The sequence below is a fragment of the Trichoplusia ni genome, unplaced genomic scaffold (genome assembly GCF_003590095.1).
Source record: "Trichoplusia ni isolate ovarian cell line Hi5 unplaced genomic scaffold, tn1 tig00002967, whole genome shotgun sequence".
NCBI lineage: Eukaryota > Metazoa > Arthropoda > Insecta > Lepidoptera > Noctuidae > Trichoplusia > Trichoplusia ni.
Genome location: NW_020800309.1, coordinates 344,709 through 365,970, shown reverse-complemented (window position 1 = coordinate 365,970; position 21,262 = coordinate 344,709). Strand labels below are relative to the sequence as shown.

General features: G+C 33.9%; 1 protein-coding gene across 10 annotated transcripts in view; it reads right to left on the bottom strand.

Moving 5' to 3' along the window:
* The window catches only part of LOC113507610, a 411,058-nt gene that overhangs the window by 218,544 nt on the left and 171,252 nt on the right, over positions 1-21,262 (bottom strand). The window contains exon 5 of one of the 10 annotated variants that reach the window (XM_026890472.1): positions 8,119-8,515. The exons of the other annotated variants lie outside the window; for them this stretch is intronic. Within the exon in view, the coding sequence (XP_026746273.1) occupies positions 8,433-8,515 (83 nt within the window). The 3' untranslated portion in view covers positions 8,119-8,432. Of the gene's footprint in view, positions 1-8,118; positions 8,516-21,262 lie in introns of those variants that run through there. 10 annotated transcript variants of the gene reach the window in all.

Below are 21,262 nucleotides of genomic sequence, written 5' to 3'. Positions count from 1 at the left end.
TCACACAAACGCGTGTTTGGAACGGTGACCTTAACCACTCGGCTATCCATTGATTTTAAACTGTCTTATTCTTTAACTTATAATATATGCTTCTTCGTTTCTAATGTGTGATATAAACTGGTGTCAGGGCTAATATTCCCATAAGCTTTACTCATCCTTGAAAAATTCTCAGTAGTGCCAGTGTCTTCACAATAATTTCGTTCACTGTTGGTTTTTGCTAATGGTATCAATTTGAATTCCACACACTGAACAAACGAGCTCGGATAATAAGTGACCAGGACAGCTACAATACCACAATACCCAGAACATTAAAACCTCTTTTCGTTTTACATTCCATAATTTAAATGCAAAAAAGCGGTCGATCCGTCAATTTCAGACCGGACCGAAGTGAAGTAGATCGCATCGCTTGTCAATCATCGTCATGAATACGCGACGCTGAATTAATGGGCGTTTCCAATTTATGAGGTGTCACCGTGTACCATTGTTCGGGTATATTTATAGTACTTTTGGTGCCCTTAATGAGTGGTTCGTGGTACGATTTTATATTGATTTGAAAGGCTGTTAAACTGTTTAAGGTTTTGATTCGCTTTTGATTGTTTTATTTCACTTCTTATTACTTTATATTTACTATTTACTTTCTTTGTATGTTTGTCATATTATTTCAATTGTTATGGAGTATTTTGATAGTAACTATCGTGAGAATGATTAATTATTAAATGATGTAACAGTTTACTCACGCTTATATATCGGGTTAGCCCGACTAGTAGTATTACTAGTCGGGCTAACCCAGCTAATACTTCTAGCAGACAAATAAATTTAATTCGTCTTCACCATCATACTCAGGTTCAAATTAAACAATTTGTACTTTTTGATCGATCTTCATTTCTTTATAAATAGGGTATTTATGATTTTTAACAGTATCCCCAGATTCTTAGGTATTGAACTTTTCAGACTATTATAATCATAATGATAAAACTCACACAGACAAGTAATTTTGTCGCGATTTTGTTCCTTGTTTCAATATAATATATATCTTTAATTCATCAGTGTCACCGTTGGTTGGATTGTCACCCAAGGAGCTGTTGTTAAGAAAATCACCTGTGCATTATCCAATAATATCCTTATAAATATTATAACCTTTTAGAAATTAACTTATTCAATCAAAGCGTTCATGCCGCAGTGCCTTATTATTTGCGTGAAGTTGCATTTCCATCTCTCGAAGGCGTCGGAATTGAATCTATTCGTTCAACCGTAAATAATTTGTAGTGCTGATTTAAATTGACTTTTCCATCTTTTTATTAATCTGTGCCAGGTTTAATAAATTCTGTTTGCGAATTAAGTTTATTGGGTGGATAAATATTTTGATCTGAAGTTTTGGTTTTTTTTAATTTATCAAACTAAACAACGTCGGTTGCTTTGCATTCTTGTAGTAATATACTTCTTCTGTTGCTTTTAGAAGGATTTTATGGCAACACAAGATTTTTAAGCGACCGACACAATTTGTGAGAGGCATATGTCTAAGAATCGATCGTGATAGGCTGAAGATTGTTGGAATATTTCATATTAATATTTGATCAACATGATTGTTATATTCTTAGTACGGCTACAATTCATCGCATAATCTTTTACCTCATTATCAGAGGTCAGTAAACTTGCAGTACTCATCACCATACAATATACCATAAAGGACATTTTCCCATAACACTAACTGATATAAGAGAACTATAACACCGCATCATAATTATCACAACGATATCCCTATTAATTGAATTCATTACTTTGCCACACAACCAGCTAATGAACTCGATGTAGTGTAAAATATTTTAGCTGAAACACACCACACATTCGCCGGTACACGCGTAACCCCATGTGATACTAACTTAGTCTGTCGTTTTGATCAAATATTGGCTCCAATGGTAAACAATGGTGTAATCCCGGAGGAAATAAGGGGGATTTGATGTAACATGGGTTGGGACAGGTGATTGGCTACCAGAAATTGGATGTAAAAACCTGTAATACAAACTGATTGATCATTTATTGGCGTACTCGGTATGGAATACTAAATACGATGGTATTGATTACGGAAGGTTAAGTGAGTGGCAATGGGGGTCAAATGCGAAATGAGGTGGTAAGGAGTATTGATTATGATTTAGTTCATAATTAAGATAATTGACTGTTTAATTGATGAAAAAAGATATTGTGGGCTTAGAAAGGTGACTCTAAACACTACTGTAAATAGAATGGTTAAATATATTTTTAGCTTCCGTGTCATTTGTAGACCAGATGATGATGTACAGATGATTTTTTAACCAGGCATTGAAAGTTAAAATATTGATAGATCAGGAGAAATACTGAAAATAAAGATTAAGGTGTTATCTAGATGCTTCAAAACATTATAATGATACAAATCAGCAGTCAATATTGAAAACCAAATAACCTAACTAATGTACTCCGCACTACACAATTCACACAAAAGCATATACATTTTGATCTTTAAGTCGGTTGCATAAAGTATATTATTGTTTATCCGTCTTTCATCTTTGATGTGTATTGGGACGATAAAAGCTATAAACCAATGGGACATTAGCTAGAGTTATGCTGCAAGTTGTTTTGCTTTTTCTGAAGAACCATATGAGTTACGACGTTCACTTCCATCAAATTGAAAATAAAACACTATTGACTTTATGACGGCAATTAGTTTAAGTATTTGCTATTATGGTCTGTTTTATTGCAATTTTAATATGTTCTGAGTATTAGTATTCTCTCTTAAAAAGAAGAAATAACTTTATAAGTCCTTACGTTACTAAATAGATCTTTGGTTTATTTTATTTTTTTCAAATTTAAATGCCGTTTGCAGATTTTGAACTCAGCATAATACGTTATGCTATATTCAAGCTTTCGGGTCGTAAAAGTCGCGTTTATTTACCAAGCTCTAGCAGTGATTTAAAGTCAGTTGTTTAATAAAACGAAAAAGCATGATATTATCGGAAACGGAAAAGAATGATATTATCATTCTTTTCTTATACCTAAAGGAATCTTTTGAGCATTCATTAGCATGCTTCCTCAGATTTTAACCTTTAATCTAGGTGTACTTCGTGTCAGTCCTAGAACACTTAATACATACATAATACACACATATAATCTTGAAAAAGTCACATTGGCCTTAGAAACTTCCAATCTTTATCTACATTACCCGATGTGGGTAATATAGAGACAAAAAGACTTAAAGACTTGTCACTATTATAGTGACAAAAACTGCAAAACACTTTCCAACATATAACTCATTAGTGTTGATGATGAGTTTCCGAAAATCTCTTCCTCTTAGCAACTATTTTTGGTACACAAATTATAATCAGGATGGAATCTCGAATAGAAATAGTTCGAAAAGTCCATAGCAAGAACGTGAACAATCATAAAGTTGTTTCCTACGTCAAGTTGAGATATTCGCAATATTAATAAACTTGCGGAAGCTTTTAAAATACTTTGGTTCTTCAAAATAAGAGCTTTTAATAATTTTAACGGTTTTTTGTTTTCGTCGTCAAAGATTATTAACCTCACGCTTTTTTAGACAGTCAATCTTATGAAACGTTTTGGAGTTCCGTATTCAAAATTTAAAGGAGTTTTATAATTACAAAAGCTTAGCTTCCTGTTTTTGTCTTTTACCAGGCTGTATCTCATGAACTTATGATTAAATTTCTGTTGCCGTTATAACATTTAATAAAATGGAGATTGAGCAGTAATAGGTGATCTTTTATTATTTAATTGTTTTTTTTTTGTTGCCGTATTGGGCGGACTCCTCAGTTTCACGAATCCACGTCGCATTTTGCTGGTTTTCATATTAAGACATTTAATCTTGTAAATTGCTTCTTAATTTAATGTATTTTTGTAATCTGTTGCGTTATCTCTCAAGATGAAACTTTGGTGAAGTGTTATAATAGATGAAACAAGATTCGTTATTTACCTATTTGGTAAATAATGTATTTGAAATGGATATTTAAGAAAAAAGTAGAGATTTCGTAACCGTTAAAATACATATGTATTTGTTTATGTGAATACGTGAATATTTCATTATTTGATTCACCAAAAATACATTCATACGATGCTACGTATCTTCTTTTTAATTTTATTTCATTTCATGGAAATGTCCCTCAAATTTCGGCTAATTCCATTTTAGCCTGGCAGCCTTTTTCCTTAGTCTTTAATGTCAATTTTTGCACGCTGCGTGGTGGTCGAATTTCAAATATGTACAAAATGTTATAGAATAGATTAAAAGTTAGCCGAATATTATACTCCAAACCACATTCTATTAATATACCACATACTGAAACAGGCGTATAATTGTCACCCCATGTGTTAAAAAATAAAACGTTTAACATCAACAAGCTCGAAAGCAAATAAATAAAAAATACAAACGTAAATCTGCAAACGAATTTCAACCTAAAACAATTCTAATTGAGTTAATTTTACATTGGGGGATAAGTTTAAATATTCACTGACTCTACGTATTAGTAAACAAATTTATGACTTGAAAAATCGCTTGGCACTTAAGATATTTAAAGTATTTCAGTCCCATTAGTGGCTGAATGTTTACGACTGCTTATTGGGCATTTCACACACATAAAACTGTTTTTTGATGTCCTTTCCTTTGATCGTCGTTTATTTATTATTTTATTTAAAAACAAAATAAATAAACCACAGCTTTTAAATCCACACCAGTTAACATACCAAAAATAATGTCGTCTGCGGCCGTGGTAAAATCTGTTATAGTTAGAGCGAGATGGCATACTACGAGATGTATAGCTGCCTCTCCGTCACACAACTGCAGTAGTTTTGTATGAGGAATGGTGGTAGGCAATTTTCTGTAAATGTATTTCAAGTATTTGTCATCGTTGAATCATAAATGAATATTTGTATGATCTATTTTAAACTGGAATTCTTGTGTCGATTCGGAGGAAGCAAATATGTTCGTTTAAACTGTTTTATTATTTTAGGATATGAGTCTTCCTTATGGTTTAAGTTATGTCCTTTGATATCAAGTTTATACTGTTTACATCCTTTATGAGTAGTTTATGTGGAACGCTTTGAACCTCATGACTCAGAAAAGGAGTGGCATTCGTTTTGTTAAGTTAGTGCTATCATTGCAACTCGTGCCTGTTGGTCTAGTGGTTAGTGACCCTGATTGCTGTACCGGAGGTCGTGGGTTCGATTCCCACCCAGGACAAATGTTGTGTGATGAGCATTTGTTCTGGTGTCTGGGTGTAATTTATCTATAATATGTATGTATTTAGAAATATATAAGTAAGTTTATCAGTTGTCTGGTTACCATAACACAAGCTTTGTTTAGCTTGGGATCAGATAACCGTGTGTGAGTTGTCCCAGGATATATTATATATCAATCGTACTAAAATTATGCCTATAATTTTCTAACCATGTAAAGACATCGTTATTGTACTCTTTTTACACAGGGCGTAAGGGCGAATGATGGACAAAAAGAGCTACGAAATGGACCGGACCATTGAGCAAGCGTCATATAGGTAGATCTCTTACGAGATGGCAAGACAAAATCATTTAGATAATTTTTTTTTCATTTATTTCAATAAACACTTTTTCATTGTGTCTGAATTCCTGGCCTGGATACCTGGTCATTCTTGGATCTCCGAAGCTCAAAATAGGGAATATTGGAAATCTTTGAAGGAGGCCTTCCCCTGAGGAGAGGTTCTTGCAGACCAACTTTTACATTAAAATTAAACTAGAACTACGTATGATATTAGGTTAGACTTTAGAATTATAAGAAACGTAGGTTAAAAATAGGGTGCCGGCAGAAGTGACAACTTGAATATTAACGTTGTGCATTTTTGATACTTGGAATGGTTACGGAATAATTTTGCACGAATTGTTTTAATTATCACTATTAAATTACTATAATTTATGTGGTAGAATACAATACTTATTTATTTCGCTATCGATGCAGTTTTGTGCTAAGGAAGTTTTCGTCTTACGAATTTTCGATCAGGTCACGTGTCCTGACGTGAGTTTAACAGTTTTTACTCATTACAAAAAAAAACTATACTTTATTAAATCTTTCTTGATAGATCGTCCTCATAAAAGCCACATTTACTCCTGACTTTATCTTCCCCAACCAGTACACACATCGATAAGTTCTCAACAGTTTCTACATTTATACTGCAAACAAATCGCGGTACGACTGTGAGACACTCGTGTCGCCATTTATTTACGATACACACTTGAGCGTCACGAGTGATAAATGTGGAATGCTTGTTGAAGATAGAGAGAGCTTCTTTGCTTCAGTGTTCTGCGATAGGTATGGGAGTTTTTATGAAACATTGGTTAGTACTAGGTGTAATCATCATCATCATCATCATCCGCAGCCTTTATCCTCCCACTTCTGGGAATAGGCCTCCTCTTTCTCGTGCCAATTTCTACGGTCCTGGGCTAGCCTCATCCAGACTCGACACGAGACTTTTATTATGTCACTCAGTAATAGGTTTAATACTGCGGCCTTTTTTTAGGGTAGAAGGGAAAATCTCATAGACAAATATTATTATTGTGGAAGAATGCTGGTAGTGGCGGACTATTACTGACTGAACCTAACCACTATAAAACGGCTTTAATTATTAATAAAATACAAAAAAAATATTAATTTCCTTGCTATATGTAATTTGAGTTGGATTTCTTCATTAATTTACAATGCTATCAGAATCGCATTTTATTTCATTTTTTTTAATTTCAGTGAACTACATAATCTCAACTCCCGTTGCTTTCATCAAAATTAACCTCACGAAACGACCACTAAAGCTAATACTTCCCGTATAAACACACAACGATTCCATGGCTCCAATCACTTGGGTCCTCTCTCGATTTATTGCCTCGTCCTTTTTGAAGTCAGAAAAATAATACACCAATCTAACAAGTTAGGCTTCCAATCAGATAACAGCCATAACTTTGTCACGTCGCTTTGTGCCCAATATACTCTCATACATATTGATGCTGTGTTCACATTGGGACACCATACTACATACGATCTATATCAAAAACGATAATACAAAATTCAAACTGTTATTTCAAGCTTTTATCAGACTAGCGAAACTACAAATTCAGTATTATTTTATAGTGATTGTGTTGTGAAATTTATTTCAGTATATTTTTTTTACTTTGAGGTCGCTTTTGGCTGTCGAATGTCGTCAGGCAAATTCATAAGTATACGGGTTACGCACGCGTATTCATTGGTATCGCTTATTAATTGACCCAATAGAAGCCCGTAAGATGTCCAAACTAATCATGCGATACCTGTATTATAACGGTTAAAAAAACAACAATAAAAATAATCTTACTTTCAGGACGCTTTAATATATTGTTCTTATTTAAAACTCGCTTCTTAGTGTCCATATGTAAACAGCTTAACGCAACATGAACGAAATAGTGATGTGCGTTCATAAATCATAATTAATCGAAACTTCACGCTCTGAGGCCGCTTATATGATGATTGATTGCTTCTCATGGTCGTCCCTTGACGTATTTACAGCTACATTTTTTTTATAATGAGGGATGTTTGTGTTGTGTATATTTATGGAACGCATTCTAGATACCAAGTCTCTTGAGGATTTAAGTATCACTTTTTGGTATCTTATATCTAAAATTCTCGTGTCACGATGTACGTAATTGAACTCTTCCAAAACGCGTCGACCGATTCTCAAGTTTTATGTGGATACTGGGTAGGTCTGAGAATAGAACAACATTTATTTTTAACCCCTCCCAAGTCATATTTTTTTGGACTGGGCAAAACGTTGCTCAGCCAGCTAGTATTTAGTAGTTTCTGCACACCAATCGGGAATTAATCTACTTATTAGCGACTTGCATTGAATTCGCCACTAAAGGTCATTGATAAGCGTGACAGCGCACAACATGGGATGACTTTAGCAGTAGATAGTAGGACGACATAACTCATAGGTATAACGGTGTACTGCTAGCCAAACGTATACAATGCTCAAAATTCTACTTTTAGTGCAAAAAAAGTTTTTTTTCCAACCTCTTTGGAACTACTTAGTCAAAAATAGCACGTGAAATAAAACGCGTTGAAAACAGATTTTAAATAAGGATAATGGTGCACAAGCTCGTTTTTACTATAGGAGATAAATGAAGAAAATCCGAAAAAGGAAAATAAAGGTTTGGCAGGCGGACACTGCGAGAGAAAAACAGAAAAATAGCGCTAAATGTTTTCGTAAACACTATTCATTGCAATGAAACATAACATACCGTGTATTTCAGTTTTCTTTATAAAGAGTTTGTATAGAAGTTGTTTGAATGGTTTTCTTGTGATACGGGTGTATGAATAACTTCATAAGCAATTTAATGTACAAAGAATATTCTCAAAGCAAATTAACTCACATGCTTCGCGTTGCGGCTAGGCCCGGTCAAATTGTAAACGCTGCTTCAGTAGAAAATGATGTTTGGGTTGGACTTGCACAAGTGGAGGTTCCGTAAAAGTGTGCGTGGGCTGAATAATAGAAAGACAAATTGGTTGTTGGAAAACAATATTAGGTAAGGTGGTAGGTGGGTGGCATATATGAATTTTTCAGTAAAAAAATTAAGTTATAGTTAAGAAGGACAGAAAGCGGAGTAATAAAGGTCCGTTTTACTCCTTGTTGGCGAAACCCTTAAACTGAAACTCATTTTTTTAAATTATAAATATTGTCACTTATGTGATCCGATGTCTACCAAAGATCGCAATTTAACAGCATTAATCTTCTAATATATAAAATTCCCGTGTCACGATGTTAGTTACCGTACTCCTCCGAAACGGCTTAACCGATTTTTACCAAATTTTCTATGCGTATTCAGTAGGTCTGAGAATCGTCTAACATTTATTTTTCATACCCCTAAGTGATAAGGGTTGCTCACACTAAAAAAATATATTTTAATTTTTGGACGAAATTGTTTGTTATTATTTTTTTTATAATGTGGCATTAAACATACATACGACTAGAAAAAAAAAAATTCGGCAAAACAACGTTTGCTGGGTCAGCTAGTCTCTTATAAAATTCACTTTGATACTTCTAAGTCTATTATTATCCCGTAAACATGTTCCACAGAATAGATTTCAAGTATATCACCAAGCCCTTTTCAAGTAAGGCTAGTCTTAAGCCTAGGTCTCCGCGGAACGCCATAGTTTTAACGTCCAGCTTATTGTTAGCTACTTAGCTTCACTAGCTCCAAACTCCAAAGCTTTCCTAGAAACCGTTGAATAGTCGTCTGCGAGTCCTGTTTAATTATGTGTAAATGGTCTTTTGTTACGTGAAGGTACCGTTAGAACAAAGATCAACGAAGAAAAGAAAAAGCGATTTGCGATACTAAAAAAAATTGTATAAAAGAAGGTCCTGGATATTTTGGCAAAACCGAATCCTGTGTTCAAAATGCTTCAGAAAGTGTTTATTGCTGTGCAGAATCTACCATCAGATAGGATTGGAGCTATGCTGAAAAGGGATTCCAAATATAAGAGGGATAATGCCCATTTATTTTCATATGGTCTTTCCATTTATAGGTTGATCTTTTAGCGAACGCTTTGGAAATTTCAAGATACCACAGTAAGTAGGACTGGTAGCGAAAATTGTAATGACGTAACGACTGCTAAATGTTCAATATCGTTTCTTGGAAAATGATGACCCAAGAAGCACGGAAAAAGACAGAATCCTCAACCGGATAAGATTACAGAGCTATGCTTAAAATGGATACCTGGTACTAACGTGGCTACATCGATCTCTGTATTTTCTTTCCTTATAGTCCGTTTCCAAATATTGATAGCTATTTGTTTTTTCTTCTTAACTCTTTGTCAGACACAGATCCCTCAAAATATTACATATCAACATTATCATGACGTAATCGCAGCCATATTTTCCACCAGCATATTCGCAGTAACCTTTGACCTCTTCAAATAAATTCTATTTAATACCTTGTCTAGTTTCATTTGCTATCGGTACACTGCAGACATTGCCATCTCGCCGTGTGGTCGTTAACTGATTCGTGTATTACCTAAATGGTCTACCTCTAGTACTACTAAGACAGTGTTCTGGGAAAGTACTACCGCTTCTTAATGCGAAATTAAATATTGTAGTGGGATGTAACTTTTAGAGTAGGACCAAGAAGCGAAGATTACGTTACGTCACTCAATAATATAGAAATGAATTATGTAACGTCTAATCCATGGGAATGACATTTCTTGTCAGTTCAAAATATTTTAGTCAGTGAGCAACTTTGTCTACAAACATCTTTTTCTTTGTTTTTTTTTTTTGGTTCTTACCGGTGTTATTGTTTAAAGAATTCTTTGGGCAGACGTACTTTGGTCCATTACACCGCATCTTAGTCTTCCCACGCGGTCTTGTGCTCCATATATTTTAAGCAGTAAACTCGAAATTTACCTAACAGTTTCGCAGTAATCTGGATCACCAAAATATATCAGATAATAACTGTTGTTAAACCGGGGTATAATCACTATTTAATGAATACCTGAATCTATGTCTCTCTAATGATTCCCTTGAGATCTAAGCTAAATTAATGTTGTCATTTCCAACTTCGCTTTATACACGATAGTCTATCTTACAAATGAGATCTAACTTTATTTTCTGCTGAATAGGGTACAAATTACAATGCAGGCTGTATTTATTATATTTTTAAAAGAAGGATGAATTCTATAAAAAAGGGCCTAATGTTGGAGCTGACTAAATATTTAGCTGTTTTGGGATAAGAAAGATTTTTCTTCTTTTGATGTTCACAATAGAAATCTGTTTTAAATACGTTTTTAATGAATTCTTTGAATTCTGTCATAAGACTAAGAAAAAGTGAATTAACGAAAATAAAAATAATTTGAATCACCTCAATTATATTGAGTAATCAAATTTTACTTATTTTACTTAAGTCGACTGATTTTGCTTAAGACAAAATTATAATTTAGTCAGGTTCTTCGTAAAAGTCTTTTCTACACTTTCCCAATAAATACATTTCATGGTTCCTTGAATTTACTTCAGTGATTTAAAATTTATTTTTAGTTTGTCGCACTTACCTAAGAAATCAAATATATTTTTCCATAGTATCAAACCATTCTTTCATAATTCAATATGATACTGTTCTTGAGTTTCCGCATCAGTTTTTTTTTTCAGGAAAAGCTTATTAATATTCATTTGTTATAACAGCTGCTCTTTCAGGCATTATTTTGAATTTCCGGTCGGATTTTCTCGGCAAATATTTTCTCTTCCGTAAATAAATCAGATTAAGTGAACTTCTTGTGGGAAATTTTGGTACATAGGTACCGTTTTTAGTTTTAAATAAAAGAAAGTATATAATCTATGGAACATCTGTTTTTGATGCGAAAGTTTCATCATCGGCCTATCATTGGCCTAGCCTTTTCCCAACTGTGTTGGGGTCGGCTTCCAGTCTAACTGGATTCAGCTAAGTACGAGTGTTTTACAAGGAGCGATTTCCTAGTGAGTGACATCTTTAAAATTTAGTTGACATCAGCAAATCAGAAAGCAAGAAGTCCACAGAAGTAATAGTTAAAATTCCTTCGATAAGTATCAGTATTGTGGCATTTGCATAAAATACCCAAACGTACCAAAATTTTAAATTACTACCTTAAAAAATATTTCATCGCTAACTTTGTCGAGACAGTTAAATTAATGGCCGACAAGAAAGTATGATGACATGACATCTACTAAAAACGTCGTTCCAAATTCCCATTTAAACAGATTGAAATTGTGGGGACATGAACTCAATTTTTCATTTCTTTGTCTGGTAATGCAATGAATGACTCACAATGTCAATAAAAACATTACTTTGATAACCATGCAATTTTTAGCATTAACGTGACCGTAAACCTCAATCAAGTTAATGTTCTGTGCCATTTGTTTTACAGCTACATTAGTCAATATCGCTAATGAGGTCGATTTGGTTCCACGTAGGAATCACGCGACTCAATTCTAATGGCTCTTGATGGTTCATGTTGCCTTGCAATGTTCATGATTACGCTTCTTTATTGAAATTTATTTTTACTGGAAAATTGACCATTTTATTTTCATTATAAAACCTTTTTTGAGGGTTTGTTTGATGAATTTATTAGTCAGAGAGTTCAGTTTCATTACGATTGGCAATCTTTATCCAAGAATATGTCGGTTGGAAACATGAATATTTTATCTTTATCATTTGTGGGGTGCATATCATTTATATTATTATTGAAAGCATGTATTACATTTGCTTTACTGATTAAAGAAATTCAAAGAGATCGGAAATGAAGTTAAGGTTGCTTGGGTTTTCTGTTTGCTTTTAATCATATATCGCAAGACGCGTCTTTTTTAATGTGTTTTTCACTCAAGCGAGAAAAAATTCTCATACATACCTAATTCAATCAAGAACTTCGCGTCTACCCAAATCAGGCTCCTATTCAAAAAACATTGAATGAAAACCAAATTCATTATTATCTTTGTCAAACACATCTAGATTACATTCATATTTCACGTGATGTGGAAAGTGTGAATTTGAAAAACACGCGCACTGGGGGTCTACTAACGTACCTTAGCTTTCAACTCTGTGGTTTATAAAGTGAGATAATGCTCTACGTGGTGTAGTGCTCTTTCTCGCTCCCACAACCGCAACGGTCTTACTTTAAGTGATGGAAATAGGGTCCATGGAGAGGGCTTGGTCAGATACGATCACAGCATAATGCTCCCATTGGCTCAGATTGTATCGTGTCGCGAGATTCATAATTTATGAACCGGCAATACCTAGGGGTGTGATATGACTATAGATATACCGAACCTGGATATGACAGGGAAATAAAACCTTTTTACACACATTTGGGGTCATTGTTCTCACTTAGCCTTATCAGGTTGTACCCATCGAGGGATTTTTTTTTGGGATATAGTCGTAAAGTTTCATGCTGATTTTTTTATAGCATTTTGATGGCTGCTAAAATCATCAGTATGTATGTATTATTTAGAACTGTAATATCGGATTACTATAGTTGAGAGGAATCCGTACGTAGATGGCTTCTGTGAACTAGTTCTGATCCGACAAATAAAATGCTGTATGCAGTGTGCTTGCATATGATTATTTTTTTAAAATTGCGATACCTTTGCTGTTTTTGGTAAAAATATTATGTTAGCTATACTAGCAACTTCGTAAGTGTGAAAAGTGACATCAGGCACAATATTTCGAAATGTTATGCAATAAATTAAACTAAACTTATATTTATATTTTTTTAAATATATCAATATAAAATGAAAAATAAACATAATTTACAAAGCGTCAAAAAAGACATCTCCATCCCTGCCAAAGTCGGGAAACGTGCCCAGAAGGCTGGCTGCATTGTCACGTTGTATGGCAATGTTAATTCTTTGGGCAAAATACAGACCAGCCTTCTTATCATGGGTAGAGTCGACCAAACGCTTTGCGGGTTCTTTATAAAGAACTGGTGCGCCTGGTCCAAATGTCCCGAACGTTTCGACCCCAAACTCTATGTGATCAATGTGTTTCTCTAAATTTTCTTAACTTCTCTACTAATGAACCGATTGATTTATGAAAAAAAATTGTGACCATCCCCATTTAATCGGATAAGCAGTAATCATTTTTTCATAAAAAAAGTGATTTTGAATAGACTAAATTTTCTAGTCTTGTTACTAACTTGTTTTCTCACAACAACTTATCATATTTTGAAGCAGACAAATTTATTCTGAACTTAAGAAAGAGACACGTATAGATAATGAAACAGAAAACAAGTTAGTAACGGCTGTCGACCAGAACAAAGGAAATGCAAACTTTTAAGTAGTTTGTTAGTTATAAGTGGACGAAGTCCTGGGAAGCTAAGTTAGGACCTTAATGTTATTGACCAGTTTTGTTATAGAATTGGTTATTATGAGAGGCATAATTATGGTCATTATTGACAAAAAATAGTTTGTGCTAAGTAAATACATATTGAATTGTGTTTCAAAATTAAATTGTTTCTAATACCAAAAACGGGTAGAGATGGACCCTTATAATAAGGCTCCACCGTCCGTTTTACTGTCTGTCAGCTGTAAGTTATGAACCGTGATAGTAGTTAGGCTGTTGAATTTTCACAGGTAATATATTTCGGTTGCAAAATAAACAAATACCTAAATGAATGAAAAAACAAAAAAGCCACCCATCCGATTGGTTTTTTTTAGGTTGTGTAAGGAATCCCCAATATTGGATGTCCAACTAGCACTTAAATGGTTTATTTATGGAGTTCAATATTTGAAAATCCGCCCCTTAACAGTCTATTAATATTTTACAATCAACTGCTCCACAAAATACGCCCCCTTATAACCAAATATAAAAACTATCTATTTATATATATCTTATGTTGATTATATATTTTTATATGTATAATCAATATAATAAAACTCCTTACAACCAAATACATGAACATGAAATCTAGTACGCTATAACAAAATGTTTTGCGTGTGTAAACCTCCTACCACAACATCTTAAAGGAGGTCTGTTGTAGTAGTTGCGAGCGAGAGAGCGCTCTATACAATGTAGAGCGGCCTTTCATTCTCTCGCAGGGTGAGCGATACAAAATGCTTTCCGTCCATATTCATATTAATATTTATGAATACCTTAATCTTTCTTAACGGATACAATGTTTTACGTTCGCTTTGATTGATTGTTCAAAGAATATTATTTATTGTAACGGGGTTTCTTGTTACTTGACTCGTTTTAAAGGAAATTTGCTTTGTTATTGTTGTTGTTTTTTTTTCAGTAAACAGAATTGTTATTGCAGTCCTGTAGGAATAGATTAAAGTAATTTAATAATTATTAAAACACATTTCTGATTGTTTTGGTTTGAAGTTTCAAGTGCGACGTGTCGCGGGTTCGATCCCCGCCTAGCGTCGGACAAGGGTTAGTGTGGTCCACGAATGCTTGTTCTGAGTGTGGGTGTCTTTGTGTATATAAGTTGAATGCTTGTGAAACTTCCCGAGACACAAAGATTTAATTTCATTCCGCGAAAATAGTTTTTTTTTTTCAATTCTATCCGTAGATAATATAATATGTAGTTTTAATAAAGAACATTTTCTTATTATAAGCTAATTTCAAATTCAATCCCATCACACAAAGTCCTAATTTCTTTCCTGCAAAATAAAAAGAAATATATCACAGAAGAGACTTTCCCATCCAGGCAATCTTCACAAGACAGTTTTTTTGCTTGAAAACCTCAGTGAAACTTGGAAATCGATTTAGTACGGCAGTGTTGTAAGATTGAAGACTGATTAGAGGCGCGACGCCTTTGCCGAGCGAGGCTAGGGCTGGTGGCTTATAACATGTGTTTATAAGTACAGTTTTTATTAAAGCAAGATTAAGATATGGCATTATTTATTGGCAGAACAAATAAATATTGATAAAAAGATTTTTAGTTTCATTGAAAAGGGTAAGAAAATGAGCCTGATGCCTATTACTAAGATTGAGTTTTCCATCGATAATATGTCAATCCATGAAACTGAATTAAGAATTAATAAACTTAATGTATCATCCTTGAGTGGATCCCTAAAAGTGAATGAAGTTAAAACAATCCCATAATTTAAAACACAAGAAATTGCCCTGTCGTCATCTCTTTACAATAACAGCACGTAGCCCTCTTGCTAATTGGCGTACTTGCCACAAATGTACAAACGCGTCAACGTGCTGATGTTCAACATCCCCCAGCTAGCACAACGCACAACAAAGAGAATGCATGCTGCAACCATAATTTATTGGCAACTATCTTTAGCCACGGTTCCGTCACACTCCTGCCACGTGCCACATGGTTCGCTCCAAGGTTTATCCCATTGTTTGGAGAAGTGCGGCGTTTTTGACAATTTATCGTATATTGTGGGGTGCCGATAGCGGTTTTTGTGTGTATTTATAGCCGTACCAAAGGTTGGTACAATAATGCTTGTACTATTTAGTAGGTTTATGAGGGGTTTTGTAAGTTAAACTACGAATAATGTGGGTATAAAAGATGCGGTTTTCACACACACACATTTGTACGTTATGTTTGAAGTTTTTGTCTACTTTGATTTTTAATTCCTTTAGATTTTTAGTTTACTCAAGCGTACTAGTTTCGGTCTCAACCGGAGTCTTTAATCATGAGCTGTTGCGTAAGCTTGCGTTAGTCCTAAAATAATTTAATTAATATTATTTTCACAAGAGTAACTATAAAAAACTTTCGTTTTTATTATACGAATATCTTTTCAACCGACTTTCAAAAGTTTTTCAATTCGTCAGCTGATTTTTTTTGATCAAAGACAATATGGCGTCGCCTTTAAATTGAATTAGAATGAAAGTTGTTTTACTCTTTGAGTGTATAAGCTTTTATTTTCACAACCGAATAGATATCCAACGAAAACTCTCAAGGATAAAAAAATGCAATTACAATCCCGCTTCAACTAACCCATTACCCTAAAACAACACTCTTGCATGCGAACAAGTGATCCTCTATTTATCCATCATTTAAATACACTTACGAATCTACAGAGCAAACATACGTTCAATCTATCTCGCATTGTATTAAAACCCTGGAAACATCGCATAGACGGTTAACACGGCTTCGCTAACACAACTGTGCACTTCTAACGATCACGATTTTCAGCGGCTTGCAGCGCTTTACGCGGGATTTGCATAAGATCAGCTACAACAGCGCCTACAGTAAGACGAAAAGCGCTGTTTACAAAGCGCTTTCGAGCTAGATTTTTAGGACTCCGCAAAAATTGAGTTAAATGGAACTTTATTACGAAGGGTCCGATAGTTTTCAGTCTGAGTTTCTGCATATCCGTCAGTTATCAGATCACATCTCATGAATCTAGATTAACACGAAGCTGGGTGGTTGAAATTTTATAGGATTTTCGATGCCTTTAAAAATACTAAAATGGACTAAACTAAAAATCAGCACAATCATGGTAAACTTTTTTCAACGATAATGTTTTTCTCTAGCTCATTTGTATGGAACTCTCAGTGACACAAATCCAACTCACAGTTGACTCTCTTTTTTTTTGCAAAACAGAGAATTAATTAAATGTAGTGTTGAACACACGTTCCCCTTGTTACTTCCAGTAGTATACATACAATTTAGTTTACTGAATTCTAATTTAAAATAATCCTTCGGATTTCCAAGATTAATTTAAATGTTTGTTACATTTCTGGCGGTTTTCTCCCTTCTCAAACATAACTCACATATTAATGTAAATGTAGAAACTGTAACACGTCCTTTAAGATATTATGTGTGTTTGTGAATCAAGGATACATTAATTTAAGGTTTGTTAAAGACATTTAAAAGGTATATTGCATAACTTGAAAATGTGAAATTTCGTTTCACAAGTTTTGGTTTGGCTATCGCTCCATAGGTATTGTGGTACTTAGTTAAATATGGTAAGACTGGAAACCGATTTCAGTCTAGTCTGGAAAGGGCTGAGGAAGAAAATAAAGTTATGAATGTTTGTTAAAAACTGGCGAAATCCGTTACAAAGGTACAAATAGATTGCGGAAATTTGCAGAAGAATATGGTCATCCATCGCATTTATAACCTTACCAGCTGGCCGTTGAAAAAGCTTGTTCTTTTTTTAATTGTATCTAATATTTACTGTTACAAATAACATCTTCTCAAGAAATAATTCAAATTTGTCGACTGTATTATGTAACTTTCGCTTTCATTTTTATTAGGACATAACGTTTTTTTTTTCATAATAATATATAATATTAATCTGTTTCTATCTTAGATTTAATATCAAAGTAAGATCCATCTTTGCCCTGCAGCGAAATTTTAATAAATATTCTTTAGTTAAGCGTCTAATACTATGGACTTAGGCATATATATTTTCCGTACTTATATATCCTTATTTGGGAAGTTTAGAGCTTACTTACCAAATATATGCTTGAATTAATAACACAATTTTCGCTGCTATTATGCAAAACAGTACCGCATCGCTAAGCTGTACTAATCTGCTATGTAGAACTGGGGGTACTAAAATGGTTGCTTTGCAGAATCATATTATGAATGAACAGACTGTTAATGAATATTTTATGAAAATAGATGGTCAGCAATTTAATATTGAAGGGCATTTTAGATGTAAAATTGCGATTAATTGATTATATTCTCGTTTCCCCGTGTAACAGAATTCAATACTTAAATTGTTCTTCTCCATAGACAACTTGTAATAGACAACAGTAAATATGAATTTTATTATTTTAGTTGCAATCAATTATATTGGCCACACATAACTGTAAAATACCTACTACTTAAATATAGAAATGTAGAGCTCTTTGACCATGCGTCGTTGCAAAAAATCCACATGACATGAAACTTTATGAAACTACCTGGTTACAAGATTGTTGTGATGAGCTACGCTTCTACTTTTCAACCGGTTACAAAAAGGATGTCGCTCACAATTCGTTTGATTTTCGTTTTTACCTCCGAACTTTGGACTGGAACCTGTAATAGCTGTCAAACAGTCCCATACCAAAAAATCAGCAAGTTTATCTCGGCAATGTAAAAAATGCATTTTTTTCAGACAACGCCATCTAGTCTCGAACTAAGCAGAGCTTACTCGTATATTATGAGTACTAGACAACTGATAAACATACTTATATGTTTCTAAAAACATACATAATATGGATAAATTACACTCATACACAGAACAAATGATCTTGCTCATCACATTTGTCCTGTGTGGGAATCGAACCCACGACCTAAGGTATAGCAGTCAGGGTAACTAACCACTAGACCAACAGGCCCGTCATTCATGTTATGACTCTGCTAAAAGCTCAGTTTAGTAACCCTCTGTTCTTTGTCCAACGGCCCGTGAGCAGTATTGTACTGTTGTACAGATGTTTCGATATTGTGGTGGCTGACCAATAATTCAATTTAATAATTGTTGGTACACGTGTCAGCGTTTTCGAAGCCTGTTATTGAGTTCGGTTATGAATTTAGGGGGTGTTAAAGGAATTTGCATAGGTTTGATTTTGCTGGAGTTTTTGACGATGGTGAAGTTGTGAATGTAAGTAATTTTTAAGTTGCACATAAAACATAATAGGTATGCCAGTGAAGATTAAGGTGTAATTTAGTAATTATCAGCTATTGTCAGATTTTACTCTATTGGATTAGAAATTAATTGGGGATATCCCCAATTAAAACTCAAACTCAAACAAAATATATATATTAATATATTATATATTATCCTTAAAAAAATCTAAATAAAGAATATTAATTAATTAGATACAGAACATTTTTTTTTTTAGATTTTTGATGATTTCACATTTTTGTTTGTCAATTTAATTAAGTAAATCGTACAGTTTTTTTGTCTGATAAAGGATCAGACAAAAAAAAACTTATAATTTGTTAAGGCAAAACGTTAAAATCCCTTTTACATCATTACAAGACATCAACATAATTTAATTACCACCCTCCCTATTTCAATAGTTTGATATTAACAAGTTCATTCATTAGGGATGTATTCAACTAAAACTGAACTAGTAATATTAGACACAGCGACAACTGGTACATATTGGCGTGGATGGCATTATGCAAAAGGTATGCAGAACTGGAAATGGAATGGTCGACGGTCTCACAGCTGGCTTGTGTCTTAATGGAATAATTGTCCTGAATATAGAAATACTAAATTATACAAGTACTGGTTAATTTTGAGATCCGGCTAATATTATAAACGCAAAAGTTTGTTACTCTTTTACGCAAGAACTACTGAACTGATTAAGATGTAACAAAACTACCTTATAAATGATTGATTAAATTTAAAAAAAAAATCTTTAAAAGTATTTTGCCTGCAACATTTTAATAAAACCAAAAAACTTTTACTGTTTTGTTTTTACTGCTTACAGCTACGGTTTTTAATAAAATGCAAATGTTATACAAAATACACGCAGAAGCTGTATGTGCACCTTAATAAATAAATAAGTCAAACATGTTAGCAATTTTGTAATAAATCAAATCAGTCTTAACACAGAACGCCAGTTGTGTCTAATCCCCCGCAAAGTACCTCTCATACATTTACATAATTTAAGGTTGATTTAAAATTAAAATAAGCCGAGTCCACACCCTATGCTACTTGCAACAATACTGGGACTACCCGAACCTCTATTAATGTATTAATGTGAATTCGCCCTAAATTCAAACACATACAGACAGCGGCACGCATTAATGACATACGACAGAAACGTCAAAGAACTTTCACCCTTATTTTTATTACTGTAGAGTTTATAATCCAGTGTCTGTTTCATGTAGAGAATAAATACGGACAATTTAATAATTTATCAAGGATTAATTTTATAGCTTGTCATGTTGGGATCATAAAAGCGTAAAATGGACCCCTAAAAGTGTGTAAGCCGAGTGACGTGCACTTTTGGGAAATTTATTAGTTTTTCCCTTTTTTTAGAAAGGATTTATTTGTACATAGTAATATTTTGAATGATTTATTATTCTACTGACAGTGTTAATTCCCTGTCGATGCGTCAGTTTGAACAAACTACGTGAGTGACATGTATGATTTTTTTACAGTTTGAAAAACGGCCAAGTGTAAACCGATTTTGAGACACTGAGTTTCCGGAAAAATCGCAAATTCAATTTGTGATCATTACCTAATATCAATTTATACTTAGTGTTGTGGAGCAACCGAAATAAATTCCGTCAAAATTTATTTTGTTTTTTAAACTTTTTTCTACTACCCATTTGATGAGATACAGCCTTTTTTACTCTGCCCTATCAGACCAGTTACATGGGCAACACGATCACCATTAGTAAGGCTGGTCGTCAGACTAGCTCCGACTCAGGTTTCTAACAACTACCTAGCCAGGAGCCATATAAATGTGCCTTCCGAAATACGAAGAAACTCGTAATGACGTATGTAGATTATCACCCATCCACGAACCGACCTGTAATTGATGTGCGTGCAGCTTTGCCAAGAGCTGAACTTTGTCAAATCACCTATGTCTTTTTATAAATACTCTCATTCTGTTCAAAAGAATTGTTTCTTTAGTATGTATATCCTACTACCATTGCATTTCATTATTTTCGTTTCCGTATTTGGGAAAGCGTATGTTTTTCCTCGTTTCCCATAGGGTCGCATTGCGTATTTTTCCTCCATTCATCCCTTTATCTGTAATCTCGACACCACCTTATACGTATCATCCTTCACATAATTCATTCATGTCCCACACTTAAGTTATCGTACTGTCTTTTGAATCCCATCAAAGT